This window comes from Mercurialis annua, linkage group LG1-X, assembly GCF_937616625.2.
Source record: "Mercurialis annua linkage group LG1-X, ddMerAnnu1.2, whole genome shotgun sequence".
Lineage (NCBI taxonomy): Eukaryota > Viridiplantae > Streptophyta > Magnoliopsida > Malpighiales > Euphorbiaceae > Mercurialis > Mercurialis annua.
The window spans coordinates 72461649-72487740 of record NC_065570.1 but is presented as its reverse complement, the minus strand read 5'-3'; the positions used below and the strand labels follow the sequence as shown (position 1 = coordinate 72487740).

Here is a 26092-nt window from a genome sequence, read left to right as displayed (position 1 = left end):
TTAGCGGATCAAGAACCTTTTGGGTACCGTATAGAGGTGGCAAATGGGTGTTCTTGGGCGGGTTTGGGTGGGCTTCTTTGGATTTGGGCATTTTTGGGTTGGATAATTTTGGGTCATAATATTTTTGGGTAGTTTTGGGTTGGGTAATTTTGAGTTGGGTTGGGTCATGAAAACCCAAAATTACCCAAAATAGAAAGTGAGATACTTGAAATCTATATTTGAGATAAAGAGTTCAAAATAAAAAAACCAAATTAAATTTTTTTCAAAGAAATTACTTTTCAAAATATTATTTTTCAGAAACAAATATTTTCCGGGAAAAAAATAATTTTCCCGAAAAAATAATATCCGAAAAAATAATTTTCTGGGAAAAATTAATTTTCCGGGAAAAAAAAAATTTCTGAAAAAAAAAATTCTGGAAAAAAATAAATTTTTCGAAAAAAAATAATTTTCTGGGAAAAAAATTCTGGAAAAAAAAAATTCTGGAAAAAAAATAATTTCTGGAAAAACAAAAATTTCCGGAAAAAAATAAATTCCGGAAAAAAATAAATTTCCGGAAAAAATAATTTTATGGAAAAAAAATAAATTTCCGGAAAAAAAAAATTATGGAAAAAATTATTTTGAAAAATAAATTATACAACTTATAAATATTATTTTAAAAACTCAAATACTCTTCATATTGAAATTTGTTTGGACTTAATTTCACCCATTGGGTCATTCTTATAAACCCATTTTACCCCAAAATATTTTGGGCTAAAATGGGTTGGGTCAAAAATTACCCAAACTTTTTTTGGGTGCAAATGGGCTGTATTTTTTTGGGCGGGTTGGATTGGGTGCTTGGGTTGGGCATATATTTGCCACCTCTAGTACCGTACAAGGCTCCTATCCACAAGAAGCTGGGATTTCAATCAAATACCAAGTCATTACATCAAACTTACTGAACCTATAGAGGAAGCCATATTTGGTAGTTTTTGACGATGATATCCGGCTTCTAGCTCTCCAATCATATTTTTACTTTTTTTGCTTTTCTAATAAATGCTCCTTCTTGGAATTTTTTATGGTATGTTTGTTTCATTTTCTATTGATGTTTTATAGTCTCAGATCAAGATTTTATCGTTTTGTACAATCACTTATTCCAATTCTTAAAACCATTTTTATATGCCTCTTGATTCATTTAAATGTTTCTTTCTTGTGATGGATTAGCTTGTATATTATAATTTTTTTTTGTTTTAAAAAGTTGACTTTAAAAAATTTAAAACTTATGTAACTATGGCACAGTTGTTTGATTTATTTTTTTTATAATTTATACGACAATATGCAATCAAGAAATTTATGCTATAGCATAGGCCTTGTTCTATGTCAAGTCATCAAAATTTTCTCGAATTTTACAATTACTGCTATAATTTTGAGCTGATATAAATATTCATGTTGATTTTTTTAAAAAATAGATTACAAATCACAGTCAACAACAATTAGCTTGAGAAATGTTCTCTCTTGTTTAAGATAAGAAAACGACGTCGAGCAACTTGATTTGCAGCATGCTCCCTTATAAAATTGTGGTATATATTGTTACATCGCCATTTTTCTGCAGAGACCTAGCGAATGATGGGACCTTTTGTAACAACACCGAGGTCGATCACTTTCATGGAGCATATACCTCTGGTGATTCTACCTTCGCTTATACCTAGCCAAGAGAAATATCTCATCAAACAAGGCAGACAAAGATCATAAAATTAAAAGGCAATGAATATTTCATTCCGAGTCTTTCACTTGTATAAAAATTCAGCAAACATTAAAATTTAAAAAGCCTAATGATCAACCACTTGAGCTAAAATTTATCCAAATTCTGAGTTTCTTTAAAAATTTAACATGAAACTCACATCTTAAGATATACTTATTTATAACACTTGCCACCAGCAAAACTATATGAACATGGATATCACATTATAAACTCCTATACTGTCTACATCTTATATTTTATGCCAGAAAGACATCCATATAAAAGCATGCTATTGCTACCTGTTGGAACATAACAGCAGAGCTAGAAAAGTTAGATAATTTAGTTTGTATCATACCGTGATTTGCTCTTAAATGAATTCTTGGAAGCTTTGTTGGGTCGTATTCCCCCACTGCTTTTCTTCCGCTTGCCCTCACTCATGTCACTCTGGAATAGCTCCTGCATTTCTTCGGCCCTCGGCTTAGTTCTTTGGGATGGATGTTTTGACTTCTTTTCAGCCTTTTTTACAATCTTGCCTGAATCTAGTGCCCTTTTCACAGCCTTGGCTGCTTTTGCCCGCCGATAACCTAGGTCAACTAGGGACAATCCAGTCTTTTCTTTCTTATTTTTCCCAGAACTCTGCAGTATTTATATTGACGTAAATACCAAGATGTCAATGCAACTAAGTGAAAATCTAAACGTTGAACTAAAAAATTACACCAATTTAGACTTGAGGATCATTAGATAAGTAGAAAGCACTTTCAATATAAGGATTAAGTGTCCATATTCGCAAATTAACAAACTCATCAGTTTTTATCCAATATGCATAAAGTACACGATTACAATGTAATTAGATGAAAAAAAATCAGAAAAATCCGTTGATTGAATGCAATGTGACTACATTATATACATGCATAAATTAAATGTGCAGAAGAGAAGATGCATACATCTGAGTGTTTAGTTTCATCTTCATCCTCCAACATCTCTCTGGCTGCTTGTAATTTTCTACGCCGTTTCCGAGGCAAATTTTTCTGTCCAACATATGCACAGTGATGAGTCCTTAAAAATATACTTTCCGACTAAAACATAACTAATTTTTGAGAAGAATACCTCATGCTCTCGTTTCCTCTTCTCCTTCAGCTTAAGTTCTTCAGCCTGTTGGGCACTGATAATTTTACTCCCATGACCATTTTCTTTTACAGTTGATGCCTGTCATGGAGATTAGGTATCGTCGGTTAAATACTCAAATTATGAAACTGAAAGTTAGCTGATACTGTAAGCAGAAAAAACAATCGACAAAGCAAGGAACATCTTTGGTAAGTACTCCACCCACAATTAACAGATACTAATACATCAATATGAAAAATACCATCTGTCTCTAGCCCACTTCTCCTTGTATATAAATGGATGTGATAAGCTAGAGCATAAATCTTATTCAGCCATCTAGGTCTGTCCTAAAATCAAATTAGACATACTCGTCATTTCTATGTTCAAAAGATAGACATCACTGTATCCACATCAAACAAACAACTTCCATCATGTTAAAATTTGTAGAATCTCATATGATGCATAATATTCATTAGCAAGAATCTAAATGATTTCATCGGCAATAATTTCATCGGCAATTTTAATGGTCAAAGAAATAGTAATCATCTATTGTATGCCAACTTATGTTCACATGAGACTGCTTTGTAGGTGGTGTAATTTTTTTTGAACAACTGTAGGTGGTGTAATTGAAATTCAATAACCATCATAAACTACCTTATCTGCTTTTTCCACTAGCTTCTTCTCTTTCTCAGTTACAAACCATGTCCTTTTGGGGCGTGAAAAAATTTCATCCCTATGTGAAATCATATTTTCTGCCTGCGCAATTGCAAAACAATGTTCATAACAAAACAAATGCTTACAGTAGGCACCGGAGAAAATTTACTGATGATAAAGATTGTTCAGACAGATGCCATGGCAGGATAAGGACACTTATAACAAGTATCGAAGCCATGACCGAGTAACTGAATTTGGGAAGGCATCAACATTGAAACAGTGCATCAATGGACATAAATACCTTTGTTACTTCCATTTCTGCTTTTCTCATAGCTATCTCCTCCCTGCAGTAATGCAATACTTTTCACTTCAGCACAATTCAGAAAAAGCAAGTGTTGGTCAAACATAAGAACTTGGAACAATGAACCACAGTCAAAAAACCTCTCTTCTCGAAGAATGGCCGCTACTTGGTCTTCCATTTGCTCAATTATCTTAGACCACTTAGAAATTGATTGCTCTGCAACAATACGGCTCTTCAATTTTGAACCAGCTCTCTTCGCCTATTGCATTGATAAAACCGCCTAGTGAGTCATATTATGCTCAACTGACGAAGCAAATAAAAGAAAGCAACTTTGGGACTGTTTTCAATTAACCATCCTTTTATAAATTTAATTTCAAAATTATTGCTTTGCATAGCAGATCTAATATAAAGCATACAGCCTCAAAAAATATTTCATAAGAATCATTAGTGATACATTTAACAGGTGAAAATCAGAATATCTCCAACAAAAGAAACAGCTAAGATGAATTATAATGATAAGTGTATGGTTTTACTGACATACCATATCCAATTAGCATTAAAACAAAAACTCTCAATTTATCCTTAAAAAATACTTGACATAACAAGCCCCAAAAGAAAGAAGGAAAAATCATGGCTCACTATGGCTTTTAAAAGAGAGCGATCATTGTCTGTCACAAACGTAACAGCATAACCTTCTCTACCAGCTCTTGCTGTACGACCCACTCGATGAACATAGCTGGTACAAAGACAAAGAAATAGGAGATTTTAGTAAGAATTTCTGCACATGGATATACAAAGGAATAAAAAAAACGCTGTTAGAAATGTATAACATGCTCACCTAGTCAGTTCACGAGGACACGCATAATTAATAACTGTTTGAACGCCAATAATGTCAAGTCCCTACAAAAATTTATGAAGAAAATATCAAAGAATATAAAACAAATATTGATAGTGATAAGGTAACCATAGAGAGGAGGAAAATGTAGAGGCAGTAAGAATACCCTATTTTCAAAGAACAAAGGGTCATTGTTGTCCCTAAATTTGAGAGTTGAGGTCAATTAACTCACATTTAGTCATTTCAATCAGTAAGGGACAATAGCATCTAATTTGAGGTCAATAAACCCCCAAATTGGGTCATCACGGTTCGTGAACGCTTTTATTTTGTATAATTTGGGGGTTAATTGACCTAAAATTAGCGAGTATTGGACCCTAATTGATTAAAATTGCTAAGTTTGAGTTAATTGACCCTACTGCACAATTTCAGGGACCGCGATGACCCTTTGCTCTATTTTCAAACATCAAATAAAAGGGAAAACACACTGTTAATTGTTCAAAACTCAGAATTAAACTGCCATTCATTTTAAAAGTGCAGCAACTAAAAATCATGTGCCATCATGAGCACTGATAAGAAATACCGTCAAGGAGGTAATGTTGTATATGAACAAGAAGGTCACAAAATTGCTAGCGAACTATGCGAATATAGTATTTTATCTCTACTTACACGAGCAGCTACATCAGTTGCAATCAAAAAATCAACTTGCTGCTTTCTGAAGAGTTCCAAAGCCTAAACCATAAATCGTAAGTCAGATTCAAATACGGATATAAGCTTTAACCAACAATACTTTTGAGACATTCAAAAATAAGCTACTCACATCAAGACGCTGGACTTGTGTAAGGTTTCCATGAAGCTCAGCAGCCTTAAAACCAGCTAATCCAAACAAAATCTTCAACCTATGTGCAGCTTGCTTAGTTCCACTGCCAATAGAATTCAATTGGTCATTAATTCCATAACTCAAATATGGAAAAAAAAAAACATATTAACAATACCAATATCACAGCTATAGCATAGTCGTGTCAAGGCTTCAGAATATATGGTATACTATAATTTAGAAACAGAAAAATCAATAAGAAATTTGTTAATGTAACCATGATAAACAACCTGAAGATGATCACTTTACACGCAAATGTTTTTGAGCACAATGCAAGAAGAACAGCCTCCTGATTCACCTCACGTGTTCTACGTATTCTAACCACCCTGCAAACGAGAAAACCATATCCTGATAAGCATACAGAATCAGAAAAATTTAAAAGCTTTACGAATTATGTGTGCGAAACAGCATACTAAAATGCATAACCACTGAGAAAAAGAAAGACAATGGAGTAGAAGTTGGGATAGGTATAATATACTCCTCAGTTAATGTTGCCGGTCGTTTTGCAGATGGGTCCGCCGACAGACGCAGTGGTTTAGTAAGTGAAAGTTTGATAAGTTCGTCAATTTCTTCCGTCATTGTAGCTGAGAAAAGCATTGTCTGCCTCCTTTTGGGGCATAGTCGAACCTGCAAATTAATAACTGCTGAGAAATATAACAGTAATAATGGCATACTCGCATCACATTAATATAAACCAAAATTGGTCTATTGCAGTTATTCTATGTCTACAAGCTGCACAAGATTGCTCCAAAATAAGCATTCAAGAACAAATTACTTCATGAGGCAATGTATTATTAAATCAACCATTACTCTAGGAGGCACAATTCTTGGCATCTCGAAGGAAATTATGAGAAAAGTTATAGATAGAATAAATATTTCCAAACCAAAAGTGCAAAAGTGCAAACTTGCACAGCTGCTAATTTATAATTGCAATTAGATCTCTCAAATGGCCAAAATGACAAAACAGTCAAAAGTACCAGTTCGTGTATTTCGGCATTAAATCCAAGTTCCAGAAGGCGGTCTGCTTCATCGAGGATCAGAACTGCAAGATCATCTAAATCCACAGACATAGTATTGCGTAAATGGTCTATCATTCTTCCTGGGGTTGCTACGACAATGTCTGGCACAGATCTCAAGGCAGATTCTTGTACCTGAAATTAAGAAAATATAGCCATCCTAAATTTTTTAGAAGTAATAGACATAAAACTACAAATAAGAAAAAGGAAAAAATGAAGACCCTCATATAGTAAATTTGGCTGTCAATAATGTTTGTCGTTAAAACCAAAAATGTTCCTTTAATTTTTGGAGCTAAACAGATACACATCATATCACTATTTTTTAAAAAATTAACATGTTGCGCCTATCAAATGATAAGAACCTGATAGTAATACTAGATTAAAAAGAAATTGAAGCAACCTTTGAAGAAAGACCGCCAACAATCAAGCAGCATCTAATATCGGTAAACTGAGCGATTTTCTCTATCATGCTGTGTACCCTGCAATTCAAGGTAAAAATTGAAATGAATGTTAATTAACCTGGCAACAAAAACATAAATACAAAGAATTAACTAAATTCACAGAATTAAAATAAACTACTATAGAAGAACAAAATTCCCGGAAACATATTTCCACAAAATCATGCTACAAACGGGCATCAAAAACTTAAAGTAATCACTCACTGAACAGCCAACTCTCTAGTAGGAGTTAAAATGAGGACACGTATAGCTTGCAGTCGTTTCGGACGGAAAAGCAATCTCTCCAAAGTAGGTAAAGCAAAGGCAGCTGTCTGCAGACATACAAATAATTTAGAAGAAAACAAGAAAAGCAGCTTTATTCTCTTCACGGCCAGTGAGTGCCATTGTGTATACAATCAGCTTTCTAAACGAATACGAAACTGAAACAAGTATACCTTTCCAGAGCCAGTAATTGCACTCCCGCAAATATCACGGCCAGTGAGTGCCAGTGGTATACAAGCTGCCTACAACAGTAATAAGAACAGTAAAATCTTAGTACTCAATAATCTAAGAAAAATGAAATAAAAAGAAAGGACGGAGAAAATAAAACCTGAATTGGAGTAGGCTTAGTATAACCCAAAGCCTCACAAGCCCGAAGCAAAGGACGGGATAAATTGAGCTCCATAAACGAATTAGCATGAAAAGAAGTTCCCTCAGAAGGTGCAAAAAATGATTTAGTCTCAACGGGAGTAATTGCGGCATCTTCATCCTCTTCAGATTTGTAATCTTCCTGATTCAAGCAAATGACAATAAACCGAAATGAATTATAATCTCTTAATTCAAAGTGTGGATTAGGTTTAAATGATAGGGATTCGAGATGATTACTTACTTGTCTGTGAGGTTCTGAATCGGAGGTTGTGTCGCTGCGGCGGTCGTCGTCATCGTCGGGAGTAGTGAGCGGGAAAGAGCGGTGCTCTAGGGCTTTGGAGATCTTGAAATCGATAGAGGTAGTGCTTCTGCGAGCATGTTCTTCTGCTACTGATTCAGAGTACGAAGCAAGGTCCCATGGTGATTGTTTTTTCCGATTATTTAAAGCTGTAGTATCGTCTTCTTCTCGTTCTTCTTGCTCGCCTTGTTCTTCTTCGTCTTCTTCTTCCTCGTGGGAAAATTCAAGCTCTTCGTCGCTGGGAGGTTCGAATACGAAGCTTTTAGCCATAGTGAGAAATAGAAGGGTTTTGGGTTTAAAGATGGAGTCACTCAACTTCGCCTTTTATACCACCACATTTTCTATATTTTGTAATTTCTTTTGTTTTGCTCAATTTCTCGGATAATTTTCATCTACATCCCTGAATTTAAATTCTTTCACTGGAAAATCCTTCTATTCAATTTCTAACCATATAATCTCCAATTTTTAAATAGTTATAACAAAAAAAATGTTCTTATCCATTTTGATGTGTCTTTGTCAAAAAAAAATAACATGAACGTCGATGTTTTGATTAATCGAACAAATGAAAGCCATAAGTATTAGGAATATTAGCAAAACAGATTCCAACGTTTCACTTTGTAGCTCATACCATTTTCCGAAAATGGTATTAGGAATATTAGCAAAACGTGATAAACAAATCTCAATCTTTCTATTTTTTACATTTTGTAACCCATACCATTTTCCGACAATTATTTGCATACATGACAGTCATTTTAGATACATATATTGGCATATTAGATTCTAATATTTTAAAAATGTTACAAATAAAATCCTAACCTTCCTCATTTTTTGCTCTATGTAGCCTAAAAATGATAAAAATGACTGGAATTCGAAATTAGGCTACAAAATATACAAATTTAAAAAATTAAAACTTGTTTCGTAATGTTTTAAATATTAGGCTTCAATCGCTATAAAAGTGAAAAGTTGTGATTTATTTCGCCAATATACTTAATATTTATGGCTTTCATTTAGACCATTTGAGTTATAGATTCTTGATATAAAACTACATATATTTATCTCACTATAAAAGTAATTATTTCTAAAAAATATAATTTAAATTTAAATTTATATAGATTCATGAGTCATTAATTTTTATGAGTTTTTATTTTATAAAATACTTATTTTATTTTTCTATTATAAAATAATTATTTCAAAACTATACATTATATATATAATAATTTTGCCAGTCTCTGCACAGATTAATGTTGTTTCTTTAAACTACCGTAGCAGTATTAAGCCGGTTAAAAACTAATGGAACACCCTGGTAACCCAAGGCTGCATACGAAATAAAAGCCATCATCTGATAGCAAATCCTGTAAAAAGATGGACAAAATGAAGAGTCTCTAGCCACTGATTAATTTGATTTTCCTTTTCCTTACTCCAAAATAGAAAGATCGTAGAGAACAAGAATCTAAAATGCATCCACAATGGCTGTTCTGCGTGCAACTAAAATGCTATTGTTCAATGTGATGCCAATGATGCAAGTAAAAGTTCCACTTTTTGCTGTCAAATAAGCTATATCATATGTAAAGTAAAATGAAAAGCAATTAGAATAGGATCAGAAAAAGTGTGGATTCAAATCTTGGCAGTAACTTAAAAAATTAGTAATTGCAGGCAAATTAAAGGCCAACGTTTATGCAACAAATCAATTCTTAATTCTTATGCTGAACACTGAACAGCTGCAAAAATGTCAAGTTCAAACCTCTATAGAAGCTACCATCAACTTACAAATTCCTCCGCCAAATTTCCTTTCAAAAATTCTAGCCTAGAAACATCCAAAACCATCTTCATTTACTAGAAAGATGAATTATGAAACAGATCTGAACAGCATATGCCTATACAGCTATATGCATAACGAAAACCAGGAACTACACCTTCTAATTGCTGTTCACTTCCCAGCCTCTGCACAGATTGTGATTCTGAGAATTGTGGGATATCATAATCAATTGCAGACGAGACGAACAGCCCTATATAACTAGATGACACCTTCCAATTAAGCACAAGTAAGAGTTACAAATACAAGGTATCCATAACAACCAGTCAGAGACTAATACCACCACCATAAACCATAAAAAAAAAAAACAAATGTGTTGCCATTTAAAATGAGATGCAGACCAACTATAGCAAGGACTCGAGTACATTGCCCTTTAACTAAACTAAGACAATCAACAGCTATAAGAAATCATCTTCAACCCCTGGAATGCACAAATTTAAGATAAATGTTCCAATTTCAACTTGTATGCAAGGTAGCAAGTAATATGATTATAAGAAAACTAAGTAAAATATTATTTACATTAATGCGAAAATGGAAGTCAATCCAACTTTATCTAATCCACGAAAAGCAAAACAACGAAAATTACATGAACAATTTAAACTACGCGGAGTAATTTCCTTTCTTTTGAACTGGTTTTTAAACGTACCAATCAATCAGAAAACAGACTATTACCACCAGAACCTGAGGCTCCACCCAAACCTGCAGCTGCTGCTCCTGCGGCGCCTTTCTTCTTCCTCTCCTCCTCATACTCCACGTCATCAGTCGGCAATTCAAACCTACAAACAGGGCAGGAATTCCTAGAACCTAACCAAGGCACAATGCAGTCCCCGTGGTAGCCATGCCCACAAGGCAATTTAGTCTCGGTTTCACCAACATTAACCATATCCTTACATATAGCACATGCTTCAGTTTGGTTATCAGATGTTATCACAACGGTCGCCAATGCGGAAATTGCAGATTTCGAAGCAGGTGGAGGCCCTCTCCTTCCATTATCGCTCTCAGCTAAATTCTGAAGCAACGTCTCATATCCAGCGGCATCCACATAATCCTCAGGATTACCTATGTATCTATCTGTTTCGGGGACTTCAAGGCGAAATTCGATGGAGTTATCTTCCAGTCCCATAAGAATCTCAGCCCAATCAAGGATCCGGTTACGCCCACTTCTTGCTCGGGTCGCAATATCACGTATCTGAAGACGGAGAATATCGCGCCGCCGTCTCCTCAAGTCTTCTTCATAATCTACCTCTCTGTTCTCCTCCTCATTCTCGTTATCAGATCTATCACCTCGCTCTCCTTCACCCCTGTTCTCTTCGTTCTCGTTTTCATTCTCGTTGTTTGCGCCGTCGGCATCATCATCGTCTTCGTCGTCCTCATCGTTGCCCCATCCATTAAGCTCGATCCTAAGAAAATCGTCGTTAGATTGAGAATCCTGCGGAAGAGGAGGGGGAGCGTCCTCATCACGCGCCGCTTGCGCGATTATGCGAATCATTTGAAGGAATTGAGATCCAAAAGAAGACTCGTCATCCTGGTCTGATGTGAACGAAGGAGTAGCAGAAGGTGCGGTTGCCGTTGCAGCGATTAATTCGACGAAACCATTTTTGCACTCAAGGCAAATAACATCAGATTGATTAGCTAGGGTTTCAATTGAGACACGTTTCTCGCAGTGGTGACACCAGTACTGCGGCGTCGCTTCGGTTTCCGATACCGGACCAGGTGTCGGCGACTGAGACGGGCTATCGGCCATTTCAGCGTGGGTTGATACGGCCGAGGACCTCCGCCCGCTTAGAAGAGGAAGCTGCGAAGAAAGTGGGTAGAGAGAGAGAGTCGATTGGTACACTTACTGTCGTTAATTATTGTAAGTAGATTGTTGATGCGGTTGATGTACAGCCGTCTGATGGACGTAACTGGCTGAATTATATGATGCGCTGGACAATCTAACGGCTGTTGGGTAATTGTATCTGTAAGAGGTTTGTTTGTTTGTCTCTGACTTGCTTTTGAAACGACTTGTAAGTTGTAAACATTAACATAGCTATTTTGAAGGTTAATGACCAAGTCGTGGCACCTGATGTAGTACTGTGGAAAAGGTGTCGTTTTATCATATTTTAAAGCTATGATCAGTAATGACTTCATTCTTCTTATTTTCTTGTTCTGATTGACAATATATGTAGTTTGTACCTTGTAGCAGCTTGATTAAAGTTTTTATTATGTTTAAAAGGCGGTTGGATTTTTTTATATTTTTATGTTGCATAAACATTTGATTGATGTCAACATAATGTTCTTACTCTCATTATTCATCAAAGGGAAAAGGGTCATTTATGCCCCTATGGTTTATCTCCAGGATCAATTAAGCCCTCAACGTCCGGAAAGGTTCAAATATGCCCTTAACGTCTTAAAATGTTTACAACCATACCCCTAATTTTGACGTATAAATGAAACGTTAGGGGTCTGGTTGTCCAATTCGGGGGCCTGGTTGTTCATTTTCTAAGACGTTAGGGGCATATTTGAACCTTTTTGTACGTTGAGGGCATACTTGATCCTAAAGGCAAACTTTAAGGGCATAAATGACCCTTTTCCCTTCATCAAAAAACAAAAAAACTGACTCTCATCATATATTTTTGAATGTATTTATATGCGAAATAATGAAAAATACAAAGTCTTGGATTTTAGCACTATGAAAAAAGAAAATCTACAAAAATTAAAATGTTTGATATTTTTATAAATCTTAATTTTATCAGCTATAGTAAAATTTATTTACTTTTATTTTAATTGATAAGTATATTCAACTAAATCAATTGAACATAATTTTAGTACAAGTATGATTAGCACATATGTTTTGGATTACCTTAATATGGTATTAGTGGCTCATAACTTTTATTTAACAATTTTTTAATCGATTCCGTAATTCTTAAAATTCAAACCTTATACCATCGCTTGAAGGACAAATCAGCGGATTGTACAACAAACTAAAAAAATGTGTGTATTTATTTCGCCATTATATAGGAATTATAGAAAAATCGAAAATTCATATATCTTATTGATTTGTTGTACAATGATGAGATACAATGAATATGTGAAATAATTATTTATATAAATAAAATAGGGTTTAAATTGTGCTTAATCCATTTTAAGGTCCTTGTGTTTTTTATTTTTTATTTACTTGGTCCCTGATCTATTTTACTTCTTTAATTAGTCCTTATACTTTCACTTTTTATTTACTTATTCTCTCTATTATCAAATTTCTTAATAATTTAGTCCTTAAAAAGTAGATTAGGGACGGAGTAAATAAAAAATGAAACTTCATAAAAGATAAGAAAATAATATAAATTTACAAAAGATCTTGATAAAAACAAAAGTACATGAACTAGATAAATAAAAAGTGAAAACTATAGACACTAATAAAAGAAGAAAAGTAGACTATGGACCAAGTAAATAAAAAATAAAAAATACAGGGACCTGAGGATGGATTATGCCTTTAACTTCACCACTATTTAAATTAAAATCTTTCAAATTAGATAATTGATAAAATTAATAAAAGAGCACCAGATATAATGATTTTTAAAGTCATGAGTCCAGTTATGTATATTCATTAATTATTAAAAAATAGTAAAAATAAATACTATGAAGAGCATAATTTGGTGCGATAAACTGATAGAAATAGATGGAAAAAATTTCAAAACAATAGAAGTTAGATCAACCAGACCAAAGCAGTGTATGTACTGAAACTTGACTTCATTTTGGTAAAAGCCACGCCTAATCTGTTTGAATAGAAATTGTATCAACACTAATTCATAATGTAGTGAATTTCAGATTGGATTGGTGTTACACTGTACTTCTCAATCTAGCCTTGATCCAGCTTGGCCAAAATTATGAAACAAATGGGCAACTGTTTATGTATACTCATTTAGCAGAATTAGATAAGCAACAAAAAAATTCATCAAATGCTACCTAAAGAAAGTGGATGGCAATGTTTCATCTAAATCTCATAATACCATCATCTTTCAATTGCATTGCATTATGCAGCGCTTATTAGTTTCTTGATAAAGAAACACCAACTCAATCAATTTGAAATGTTGATTTGATATTTGCTGAAACTTTTTGAACAGATTGAAACCAAAAAAATTGACCCTCTTTTAGTTCACACAGTAGGTAGCATGACAGCGATGGTACTCGTTGCATTCCGCACCTCCTTCCGAAAGAAATGCAATTCCCTCGCCCAGAATTCACGGGACGCTACCTTTCAACAATGATCAGTAGTCTGTTTTTTTTTTTTTTTTTTGGTCAGAGATGATAATCGACTTTTAGAATCTCAATAGTTAGTAGTTAGTTACGGAACAGGGACGGGGTTTGAACCCACAACTTTTTAATGCATTTAGAGATACTTTAGTCATCCAAACTGCCCTAAAATGCCAAAAAAATAGCCTTTTTTAGGAAATAAATTAGATTCATTATACAAAACCTCTGATCCTTTCAGCTTGGTATTTCAGTTCAAATTTCTACTGCCAAGTTCTGTCCAACTAAATTTGATGGAAATTTAACCAAAGCCAGAGAGAAAAACGAGAGCAAAGAGCATCCAATTCACCTCTATTAACAACAACTTAAAACATGGATGACCAACCAAAACGTATCAAATTTTTGATTATTTATGCACATTCTTAATATTGATATATCTCTAATTTTTCTTTTTATCTAACAAAACCCCCAAAATCTACAAAAACACCGTAAGCAAAACTATTCTTCTCCAATTTCCCCCTTATAATTAAATTGCGGTTTCAATTCATAGAGGGGCGTAGTGATTCTGCTGCTGATGTTGAGGCAGTCTGAATCGGACCTGAGAAGCCGGCGACCGGACGGCCACTCCATGCCAGCAAATTCCGCCCTTACACATCTCGTGAGAATGGAAATTGTTATTGTGATGATCTCGCGAAATTGCATACGTAGCTTTTCGAGAAACGTCCCATGTAAGCGAGCCAATCAAGATCAAACCAACAACAGTAGTAGACAAAATCAGCACAATTCCGCCGCTGAAACTCTGTCCACATACCAGACAGTACGCCTTAATTACTGCGATCACTGCCACGTAGATCGTCGTTAAATTGCCAATTACTGCATCAGAAACCGCCATCTCCGCCGCTTCTTAGAACTGAGGTTTTGAGGTGTTAAAAAGGAGAGTGAAAGGGAGATGAACGAATCATAATTGAGAGAGATAAAAAGAATTTTAGAAGGGGGTAGATATTTTAATTTAATTTGATTTAATTTAATGCGACTATAGTGAATGTCGGGAATTTAATCAAAAAGAAATTGCAGAAAAAAATAGGATTTGATTAATTTCTTTTAATTTGCTTACCTTCTCATCGAGCTTATCCTCCCTAACTTCACACTCCCTTATTGGAAGAAATGTGGAAGGTCTATCTAGTTCTATTTATACCGAAAATTGTTACCATTTGTGTCACATAGCAATTTATGAAATACACATATTTTTAGTATTTCATTATTTATACTTGTGCATAAATGCTACAATTTTAAACTTTAAAATTATTTTTTCATCCACCGTTGAGTATAACGAATATTTAATCCATATTTATATATATATATATATATATATATATATATATTCACCGGTTTTAGAGTATTTAAAAAGATAGCATCGTATGTGTATTATCCCTCACCGGTATGATATAAGAATCTAACATTGAATTTCAATGCTATTTTCCTACGTACTTGATCAAATGCAATGTGATATATAATAAGCTAACATCAATAGTCATTGTTATCAAGTTTTATTTTTTTAATTTAACGTAATTAACCAACATAAATTTAGTTTTTTCTATTAAACCATATAGTATAAATTTACATTTAAATTTAAAAAGGATAACAAATATTATTGATCTTTTAATGTGTCAATTAAACACATATAAAAGATGTTGAACCATTTAGAAACCCAGAAAGAACTATTTTGAGAACTATAAATTAAGAATCATTAAGAGAATTAGTGGATTTTTTTTTTGAAATTTATAAAAAAAAAATGTTATGCTATAGATATTATATAGTATAATGCATTTTGATTTATGGTATTCGACGAATAAAGAAATAATCACTATATCTAATAAAACAAAGATATCTGATAAAAAAAATTATATAAAATATTTGAAGTAATTTATCAAAGAAATGAACTTTCATCATTTTTGATCCTCTATTTAAAATATAGGGTTCATTAATTTTTATAACTATACTAAATTTGTCTAAATATAATAAATAAGTGGATTTATAATGTTATTATTAAAATTTAAAAATATGTAAGTGATTGAAGTGATAAAATTTAGCGTATAACGGCTAAGTAAAAAAACAACGATGATGCAGCTGCAATCTTGTCGGAAAGTATTGTTATGGAGTGAATGGCGCGGGCCAGCGGTGGTTAGATTATTCAAGTATCGAAACGATTTTAACTCGTGTTCTACTGAGTTTATTGGTATTTGGGAAATTTTTAGTTCGCTCAAAGGGTGGTCGAACGTGGTTATCAAATTAGATTGTATTTTTTAATAAAGCCGTCCGCTTCTTTTCGAGCCATCATAGTTGATTTTTAGAGTTTTTTAATATTTTTTATACATGGAAGCGTTTTAAACTTTGCTTATTGAGAAGTTTTAGAATTAAAAAAGAAAAACAAAGAGTATATGAATTGGACCTAAGTTTTATATGTCATCAATGCAATGGTCCTGCACGTTGATTTCATGTAAACATATGTGATTTTTTTTCTTGATGTAAGACATGATATGAACCAACTTTTTTGTTAAGTTATTTTCTGGGTTAATTTTGGCTATTCCTTGATGTGATGACATTTTGCTAATTTAATAGCCATAAGGAAATTCATCATTCAAAAAATAGCTATACGGAAAAATAAAAAATAAAATCCTTGTTTTTGCTGTTGCGTAAAGTTAATTTACAACTTCACTTTCCATCCAAGTATAAACAAGGTGTTGATTAGGCCATGAGAATGACTCAACACTTTAGTGCGGCTTTATCTTTTCTAATTATATTTAAAGGAAAATAATATAAATGATGTTTGAACTTTTTGAAACTTGTGAAAAATAAAAATACGGATAATGAAATAACAAACTTTGATAAGTTCAAATACCACAAGTATAAATTTTTGAACAAATTACTCTAAAATCCTCAATTGTACCATAACTAACAGTTTGATGTCTCTTGTTTTAAAATTTTATTTAATGGTCATTTTACATTTAATTATATTAACTATTAAACCCCTCCATTAACTTATTTTCAGACATTTTTGTACCCCGCTTTCAATTTCGTTAACAAATTTGGCACCTTAAATTAACAGAAGGATCTAATAGTTAATGAAATTGAAAGTGCTCGACCATTAAATATGATTTTTTTAAAAAGAGTATCAAACTGTTAATTATAATATATGTAGAAAATCTCATAGTACTTTACTCTAACTTTTTTAAGTCGCTGGTGCATCCTAATAAAAGAAATTGTGCATTCATCTCAAATCATTTTTCGACAAAAAAAAAAATCTCAAATCATTGAACTGTATTTTAAACCTTTTCAAACTTAATCTGAACAAATTTTATAAAATTGTGATTTTTTAAATTGAAATAATATAAATGGCATGATTTATTGTTAGTTTGGTTCAATTTTTCGATCAGGATTACATTAAACCTTAACTTGGGAGACTTTACATATAAAACTAAACGGAATTCAAAGGATATATAAAAACTATATTGTAAAACTTTTTTGTTGTCAAAAGATAAAATTTTATTTAATGAAATACACCGACTACAATAGTGTCATATCTAATCATGAGTTGTAAATGTAATATTCCAACTCATCGTAATATACCATAGATATCGAGGAGGACACCAAAAACGCGAAAATGACGCTGGAGCCGCTGAAAAGACTCTAAAGCCGCCGAAAAACCATAACTAATTTTAACCTGATTTCTTCACAAGAACAACCGAAAAAACCAACAAATTAGAAATTTATGGTAAACAAACTATTTATTTTTGTAAATAGAAAAAATTATTTTGGCCAAAAATCATCTTCTACAAAAGCGCTGAAGATAATCTAGGGTTTAGGAGCCATATTTATCTTTTCGATTCGATTTGGTTAGTTTCTTACAAAATCCCACCAGACATTATATAAAACCTATCATCTCAACAATTTCACTTCTAAGTCTCCATGTGTAATTAGTACCATTATATAAATTGACCTCGTTTCTTGGCCAAGGCCTTAAAAGGATCCATTGGGACATGTTTGCCCAAAATTTGATACCTAAATTGCAATCTGCTTATTCATTGCATTTTAGTTTAACCTATTCCTTTGGAGATATTCATTGTTCATGTATTTGTGCGTTCAATGTTCATGTATGTGCCTAGAGTTTAATGCAGCTCTGGAATTAAATATATGTTCAAAAGATTAGTGTTTGATGAAGAGTTACAGAACCTATTGTAAGGTTCAACAGTGGTGAAATTGTTACTATCACAAGGTTTGGTGTGAAAATTCTAAAAATTATTGGTGCAATCAATAGAAGGACTTTGAAGCAGTGTTTTAAATATATGTTCAATGACCGGTTCAACTGGTTTAATAAATTTTAAAAAAATTTGGTTCACCGGTTTTTTACCAGTTTAATCTCTAGTTTTTTTACCGGTTCAATCCGGTCCAACCCAGTTCAACAAAAAAATCTGTTTTTTTATAGTTTTGAACCGGGCCACTAGCCGATTCCCGGTTTAACCGGTTCAACAGGCAAGTCCGGTCTAGTTTTTAAACACTGCTTTGAAGTCTGAAGTCAATTTGAACCTTTGGACAAGTAAGGACACAAGACTGCCCTGGCCCTGCTGGCATTATCCCTCTGCCCGGGCTGGAGCTTATCATTGGATCGTTATCTGTTCGGCATGTTAAACCCGATTTTGGCTGAGCTTTGCTACTTATTTATGTTCATCAAATTTTGTGTTATAATATAAATCTGAGTGTTTACTTGCATATTCAATTTTTTTATTTTTAGTTGGACTTGTATATGTAAATATGAAAATTTGATTCAAACTCGCATAATTGGATCAGATTAATAAATATTAAACTTGAACCAAATTTGGATCGAAATAGCTGTTGCGTTTGAAAAAGTCAAGTCCGTTTAGACTTGATCCGGACTTGAACAATCACCTATATTTATAATCAGCATAACCAGAGAAAAAACACACAATGTAGCACTGCTTATGAACAAACTAAAAGATCAATGGAGATACCAGAGTTTGCAGGATGGAGTTAATATGTGTGATTCTTTATATGAAACTTACCACACATTTAGGCAACAAACACAAAGCTTGTTGGCACATGTATAATATAATGTACATAACAATCGGACAATCACAAAAAGATTGTTTATACTTACACTCTACTATAAAAACGTAGTAGTTTTTTTGGTAAATCTTAAAGATTCATAATAATTATTAAGTTTTTTGGTAAATCTTAAGATTCATTATGATTATTTTATTTATCAAGGATAAGTTTTTGGACTTGCATGATCCAATAATTTGAGCACTAGCACACGAGCTCCTTTTCATATATTCTTGGAACATTTATGAAATTTAAAATTTCATTTGTTAACTTGGTTCCTTTTCCTTAATTTGTACTCCCAATTTTTTTAGAACATTTTAGGAATCTAATTTTTCATTTATTTAACTGGTTCCTTTTCTTAATTTGTTATCAGACACTTTCAACTTTTTTTAGAACATTTTAGGAATTCTTTTATTTAACTGGTTCCCTTCCTCAACTTGTTATCTGATGATGGAGTGTTTATCTCGTACAACCGTTGCGCCATATTATTTTATAACAAGGCAATGAACATTTCCGATAGAAAAATCCCTTTTTTATCATTCTATTTTCTATAAAACTAACCGCTATTAATTTGTTGCACGAATAACATGGCGCACGGTTGTGTTGTATAATTTTCCCTCATAGATACATCAAAAGCGAATTTCCTAAAACAGATGCACGGATATATTTATCCGCAGCTGAGATACAAACTTCTTCACAGCCAAACTAATAAATAATTCATGTAGCATAGAGCAATCCAGAACATCGGTCACTCCACGTCAATGGAAAGATGAACTTCCAATAAAAATATACCACGTGTCAGTTAAGCACAGTTCATCGTTCGATGATCCAGCGTGGCAAATATAAGCCAATATCGGTCAATAAGACCTGGAGTTGTAAGTCGACGGTGGGACCGTCCAAAGCCCTTGTTTTCTCCACGTCGACTACCGATTCTTTCACCAATCAACATCCGCCACGTCTCATCTGGAAAATTTTCACCGTCGGATTATCCATGCTGGCAGTGGGAACCCAATCGAAATATTTTAAGCTCTAACTTGGTGAGATCTAGGAGCTCCTTCATTTAAAACCACCCTACAAAATTCATTGGCGAACACATTATTTATGCTCATTAGCCATTGAAAGGCTCTGTAACTGAAGCTACTAGACACTGAAAAATTGCGATGAGGAAGTGGACGATCGCTTCCGCTTTGCTTCTGTTATGTCTTTTTTCTCTCATTTCAGATCAAGGTACTCTCCATTTCTTAGTTTCATTTGGATGAGAATTTTTTCAGATTTAATTTGGCATCTGAATCATTTAACATTTTAATTTCTAGTATTAAAATGTTATTTCATTTTATGTTGTTTTACTTAGTTAGTTTAAGTTTGGATCTATGACTGTTTAGGCCGGAATATACACGCAAATGCTGAAGCTGATTCGGAGAATCCCGTAGATCCTCCTAAAATTGAGGAGAAACTCGGTGCTGTTCCTCATGGTTTATCCACTGATTCTGATGTTGTTAAGAGGTATTTTAAAATGTTTAAAATGTTTCTTTAAAGTAAGTGAGAGCTATAGTGCAGTCTGCTCCTGTATGTTTTTAAATTAAATATGTTGATTTTGTCTTAAATTAGGGAATCTGAGTCGATTTCTAAAAGATCAATCCGTGCTGACGCGGAGAAATTTCAGTTCCAAGCTGAGGTGTCTCGGCTTATGGATATCATTATCAACTCTCTTTACAGTAACAAAGACATTTTCCTGAGGGAGTTGATTTCCAATGCATCTGATGTAAGCTTATGGAACTTCTTATTTACAGTATATTGATGCGCACATTTTTCCTTTGTTTATTTTGGTTGTGTTTTAATTGAATGTTTTAAACAAAGAGACTGTTCTGATATTCAGGCGCTAGACAAAATCAGGTTCCTGTCCCTCACTGATAAAGAGGTTCTAGGCGAAGGTGATAATACCAAGCTTGACATTCAGGTAACATATCTCAGACATACACATGTGGAGTATCAATTTGTGATTGTAGTGTAGCTGATAAATTGATAATGTAGGCGCTATAGTTATTTGAGGGCCAAACTATCTTTTTTTTTAAATCCAAACCTTTGATTCTTTTATCAATTACGACCTAACCTTTTAATTTTTATAATTTTGTTCAATTTTTTTGGTATTTTACGTTATGCATTTCTTTATATGTGGTAATATCAGATTAAACTGGACAAAGAAAAGAGAATTCTTTCGATTCGTGATAGAGGTATTGGTATGACAAAGGATGATTTGATCAAGAACTTGGGAACCATAGCAAAGTCTGGAACTTCAGGTATAAATGTTCCTCATGCATATTTCCAGGGGTCCAAAGTGTTAAACCATTTCTCATGAAAAGTGTTCTGTTATGGGTCCAGCATTTGTGGAGAAAATGCAGACAAGTGGAGACCTGAATCTAATTGGACAGTTCGGTGTTGGATTCTATTCTGTGTATCTGGTTGCTGACTATGTTGAAGTCATCAGTAAACATAACGACGATAAACAGTAAGATTTTATGATTATTAATTTGGCAAACTTGTACAATTAAATAATAAATACTACTTATGTATGATATGAGTTACTGAGGTGATTAATATGACTCACTATTGCATCTATGTAGGTATGTGTGGGAATCAAAGGCTGATGGAGCATTTGCAATCTCTGAGGACACATGGAATGAACAGTTGGGACGTGGAACAGAAATTAGACTTCATCTTAAAGATGAAGCAGGAGAATACTTGGAAGAGAGTAAATTGAAAGTTAGTATCTTCAGCACAATAGCATTTTTTTAATTAGAGTTTTGGACTACTATTATTGAGAACTATTCTTTTTGCTGTTGTCCCTAAATTTTCTTGGGTTCTTGCCTGTAGGATGATATTTTAGAATTTTATATATCAGGGAAAATAAATAAATATCAGCTTTATTTCCTTTTGCAGCTTAGCTTAGAAAAGTACATTTATTTTTAAAAATTATGAAGTTCTATTTAAATTTCATGGTATATGTACTGAATGTTGAAGGCTTCAATTGAATTTTAAGATTTTATTTTTTATGTTGGCTATGGTTAAATATCCTTTTCCTTTTTGCATTTAAAGAATTACTGTTTTAGATAAGGTTAGATCAGTTTGCCATAACAAATTCTCTTTTCAGGAGCTGGTGAAGAGGTATTCTGAATTCATCAACTTCCCCATCTATTTATGGGCAAGTAAAGAAGTTGACGTGGAAGTTCCTGTTGATGAAGATGAAGCAAATGATGAAGAGGAAAAAAGTAGGCAGCATGTCAGCTAATTGTGTACAGATTAATATGCTATTGCTGTGTTCAGTCGAGTTGTTTAGAATCTAATTTTTGTTTCTTCCATTTCTACAAACAGCTGAAAGCAGCTCCACTGAGGAAGAAGAGGAATCTGTGAAAGATGAAGACGAGGATGCAGAGGTAAAACCAAAGACTAAAAAGGTGAAGGAAACTACCTATGAGTGGGAACTCTTGAATGATGTTAAAGCTATATGGCTGCGAAATCCGAAGGAGGTGACAGATGAAGAGTACACAAAGTTTTATCATTCTCTAGCAAAGGTAAGCTTTTGATTTTTATGATGGCTCTACCATAAATAAAATAAGACATTTAAAGAATTTTATTGAAAATCAAGTTTTCTTCAACTTTAAAATATTTTGTTGTGCAATACAGGATTTCGGTGATGAGAAGCCTATGGCTTGGAGTCATTTTACAGCAGAAGGCGATGTGGAGTTTAAGGCTGTTTTGTTTGTGCCTCCAAAGGCTCCTCATGATCTTTATGAAAGTTATTACAACGCTCAAAAATCCAATTTGAAACTTTATGTCAGACGTGTTTTCATCTCAGACGAGTTTGATGAGCTTTTGCCTAAATATCTGAACTTTTTGAAGGTGATTAATGCTAAAATACCATCTCATTTAGCCTTACGAAATTTGTAGAGGTAGTTTGTCACTTATCTGTAATCTCTGTCGAGCAGGGTCTTGTTGATTCCGACACTTTACCACTCAATGTTTCTCGAGAAATGCTCCAACAACACAGCAGCTTGAAAACAATTAAGAAGAAACTTATCCGTAAGGCCCTTGATATGATCCGTAAAATAGCCAAGGAAGATCCAGATGAGGTTAAGGACAGTGACAAGAAAGGTATTACTGCAAACTTTACCTTTCCACTGCAAGATGCTTAGCAGTTCTGTTCTTGAACTAAGTTATTTCTACAGAAGTTATTTATTGCACCCTTGACATAGCACCGTTTTCACTATAAACCTTAACTAGCCAACCTATGTTCTGTGGTTTATGGATACTTTATCTAATCATCAATATTTTGATAAACGTATGCAGATGTTGAGGAATCAAGTGACGATGAGAAGAGAGGTCAATATGCAAAATTCTGGAATGAGTTTGGCAAGTCCATAAAGCTTGGTATCATTGAAGATGCAACCAACAGAAATCGATTAGCAAACCTTCTCAGATTTGAGAGGTAAATTTCTTATTCTTCATACACCCCCTAATCATATTCTATAAGTCTAACAGTTCTTTGGTGATAATTTCTGGTTAATGAATCTCATTATGCAGCTCAAAGTCCGATGGTAAACTGACTTCACTTGATCAGTATATTTCAAGAATGAAGTCAGGGCAAAAGGATATCTTTTACATTACTGGATCAAACAAGGAACAATTGGAAAAATCTCCATTCCTTGAAAGACTCAACAAGAAAGGCTATGAGGTATGATTTCTATATATTTTTCCTGAAGGATGCAGTTTATCCACATTATTATTTCTTCTCTTTCTCTTGTTTCTCCCTTGTTTCTTCTGATTTGATGCTGTTGTCACTTGGCAGGTCATTTTCTTCACAGATCCAGTTGATGAATACCTGATGCAATATTTGATGGATTATGAAGGCAAACATTTTCAGAATGTGTCCAAAGAGGGTCTAAAACTTGGCAAAGACTCAAAAGCCAAGGAGCTAAAGGAATCATTCAAGGATCTTACCAAGTGGTGGAAAGGTACCCTTGCCAATGAAAATGTGGATGATGTGAAGATATCCAACCGTTTGGATAATACACCTTGTGTAGTAGTTACATCTAAGTACGGATGGAGTTCCAACATGGAGAGAATCATGCAATCCCAGACTTTATCAGATGCTAGCAAGCAAGCATATATGCGCGGCAAGAGGGTGTTGGAGATCAACCCCAGACACCCTATCATCAAGGAGCTTCGCGAGAGAGTAGTAAAGGACTCTGAGGTACTTTTATTATTTTTGGTACTTTTTTTTTTGGGACCATATTGCCATTTTTTTATGGGTTGTTAATTGGATTTTGTTTAACTCATAGTATAGAGGAAATAATTAAGTAATTATATTTCTCATTTGAAAACCAACTTCCTTCAAAATTTGAGAACAAGTTATAATGTTATGTTTTTAGCAAGTTTGAGTTTGTTTTTTTAGTTTGCTAGGATCTTGTAGCTGATTGCAATGCTGAGATTTGGCTGTATTTATGTAAACATCACAAATTTGAAGTTTTTGACATTTCATCAGTATTTGCTGTTGTTAATTACTGACGAGTCTTGTTCTTCAGGATGAAAGTGTGAAGCAAACAGCGCAGCTCATTTATCAAACAGCTCTACTAGAGAGTGGCTTCATGCTGGAGGATCCTAAGGATTTTGCCTCCCGTATTTACAGCTCGGTGAGAACTAGTCTCGACATCAGTCCAGATGTAAGTGTTGAGGAGGAAGACGATGTTGAAGAAACTGAAACTGAAACCGAAGCGGAAACAAAAGACAATTTCAAGGGTGAAACTGAAGATTCCAAAGATGATGAGGATACTGAACCATCTGAAGCCAAGGATGAGTTGTAGATTGCCCTAAGCACGGGTCATTTTAGTCACTCGCTTGAGTAAGGTTGAAACAGCTGCATTGTGCAATTTTTTTCAATTTGTCAAACTTGGAGAACTCTAGCTTGTAGTGTTAATGTAATCATAAAATCAAGAATTTTGCCTTTAGCATCTAATCCACGACCCTTGTAGTATTCAAGTACTGTTGCTTCCTTTTCTCATACCTCTTGTTTCTTTGTTGACATAAATGATTGTTACATTGGACCAATGTCCTAAGTTCCATTTAGGGAGGAGGCAAAAATATACGAGTGTAGATCACCGTAAACACAGCTTGTGGGGTTTAAGCTTGATCAAGGGACTGTATGCTTGGCTCGGATATAGACGGTTAGCTTTTAATTCAAGCTCAATTTGAGTCCCTAATCAGCTCGCTGTTATGACGGACTTAGACTTTTGCTATTGTTTAATTTCTCATATAAGTTTGAAAACAGATTGAGCTCGTAAAATTATAATAAACATGACGGATTCGTATACAGTCGACTCTCTAATAATCAATATACATGGTGGATTAAATTTCTATTAATTACTAGAATTATTAATTTATTGAATATTACATAAGACGTAATATTGAAGTTGATTTCCTAAAATTTAATTAATTATTAGAATTATTAATTTATTGAATATAAATTATTAAAGGGTCTACTGTAGTAGATATATAAAAGTGTGTACGGGCCGAGTCCCTAGCTAAATTGAGCTCAATCTGGAGTGTGTTATACAAGCTCAAATCCGAATGACCTTAATTTTTTATGTTCGAACTCGAACTATATTCGATCTACTCGAACTCGAGCTCTATCAGAATTTAACAAAAAATAAAAAACTATTAAAAATTATCATATTTGATGTATTTTAAATTATTTTCACCATATAATATAAACATTGATTAATTAATAATTATATTATCTATTAAATTTAGAACTATAAAAAGCCAATATAGTTAAAGATAAATCATCATTTTATGTGCGTAAGAGGTTCCTTTAAACTCATTTAGACGTATGAGTCTCTTTAACTAATACTCGAGCTCGACTTAGAGTGAAGCTCGAGTAGATTGAGCTCAATTCAAATTTTTTAGAGTCGCTTTCGAATAATTCGCGAGTATCCACACTCATTTGCACCCTTATGAATATAGGATATGAACTGGGCTTAGACTGAATTTGGG

At 33.6% G+C, this 26092-nt stretch overlaps 4 protein-coding genes across 4 annotated transcripts; 1 reads left to right on the top strand and 3 right to left on the bottom strand.

Moving 5' to 3' along the window:
• Window positions 1-1359: 1359 nt before the first annotated feature.
• On the bottom strand, window positions 1360-8202 carry LOC126664280 (DEAD-box ATP-dependent RNA helicase 28). The gene is made up of 19 exons (XM_050356592.2): window positions 7828-8202; window positions 7549-7728; window positions 7394-7462; window positions 7164-7270; window positions 6902-6980; window positions 6463-6636; window positions 5964-6112; window positions 5716-5811; window positions 5429-5531; window positions 5278-5340; window positions 4615-4676; window positions 4416-4512; window positions 3917-4035; window positions 3777-3819; window positions 3476-3577; window positions 2825-2923; window positions 2662-2745; window positions 2073-2353; window positions 1360-1681 (listed from the first exon to the last, which is right to left on the bottom strand). The coding sequence occupies exons 1-19, from the start codon at window positions 8152-8154 to the stop codon at window positions 1666-1668; spliced, it is 2250 nt and encodes a 749-aa protein (XP_050212549.1). The 5' UTR covers window positions 8155-8202; the 3' UTR covers window positions 1360-1665.
• Window positions 8203-10197: 1995 nt separating this feature from the next.
• On the bottom strand, window positions 10198-11562 carry LOC126664785 (E3 ubiquitin-protein ligase CIP8). The gene has a single exon (XM_050357336.2). The coding sequence runs from the start codon at window positions 11439-11441 to the stop codon at window positions 10347-10349; it is 1095 nt and encodes a 364-aa protein (XP_050213293.1). The 5' UTR covers window positions 11442-11562; the 3' UTR covers window positions 10198-10346.
• A 2691-nt stretch (window positions 11563-14253) lies between these two features.
• LOC126664544 (uncharacterized) lies at window positions 14254-15097 on the bottom strand. The gene has a single exon (XM_050356977.2). The coding sequence runs from the start codon at window positions 14817-14819 to the stop codon at window positions 14472-14474; it is 348 nt and encodes a 115-aa protein (XP_050212934.1). The 5' UTR covers window positions 14820-15097; the 3' UTR covers window positions 14254-14471.
• Window positions 15098-20105: 5008 nt separating this feature from the next.
• LOC126682277 (endoplasmin homolog) lies at window positions 20106-25078 on the top strand. Its single transcript, XM_050377889.2, has 15 exons — window positions 20106-20272; window positions 20428-20548; window positions 20654-20807; window positions 20922-21002; window positions 21231-21342; window positions 21425-21551; window positions 21667-21805; window positions 22194-22311; window positions 22415-22614; window positions 22727-22942; window positions 23029-23194; window positions 23390-23528; window positions 23624-23774; window positions 23889-24293; window positions 24625-25078. The coding sequence occupies exons 1-15, from the start codon at window positions 20206-20208 to the stop codon at window positions 24901-24903; spliced, it is 2475 nt and encodes an 824-aa protein (XP_050233846.1). The 5' UTR covers window positions 20106-20205; the 3' UTR covers window positions 24904-25078.
• Window positions 25079-26092: the final 1014 nt, after the last annotated feature.

Bases quoted from the DNA above. Each gene is read 5' to 3' on its own strand.
- LOC126664280 (XM_050356592.2), bottom strand. From the start codon at position 8,154: ATGGCTAAAAGCTTCGTATTCGAACCTCCCAGCGACGAAGAGCTTGAA. The intron at 4,513-4,614 runs GTGAGCATGTTA...TCTTTGTACCAG, and splicing joins TGTCCTCGTGAACTGACTAG to CTATGTTCATCGAGTGGGTC. The intron at 3,578-3,776 runs GTATTTATGTCC...GCAATTGCGCAG, and splicing joins CAGAAATGGAAGTAACAAAG to GCAGAAAATATGATTTCACA.
- LOC126664785 (XM_050357336.2), bottom strand. From the start codon at position 11,441: ATGGCCGATAGCCCGTCTCAGTCGCCGACACCTGGTCCGGTATCGGAA.
- LOC126664544 (XM_050356977.2), bottom strand. From the start codon at position 14,819: ATGGCGGTTTCTGATGCAGTAATTGGCAATTTAACGACGATCTACGTG.
- LOC126682277 (XM_050377889.2), top strand. From the start codon at position 20,206: ATGAGGAAGTGGACGATCGCTTCCGCTTTGCTTCTGTTATGTCTTTTT. The intron at 22,312-22,414 runs GTAGGCAGCATG...TTCTACAAACAG, and splicing joins AAATGATGAAGAGGAAAAAA to CTGAAAGCAGCTCCACTGAG. The intron at 24,294-24,624 runs GTACTTTTATTA...CTTGTTCTTCAG, and splicing joins GAGTAGTAAAGGACTCTGAG to GATGAAAGTGTGAAGCAAAC.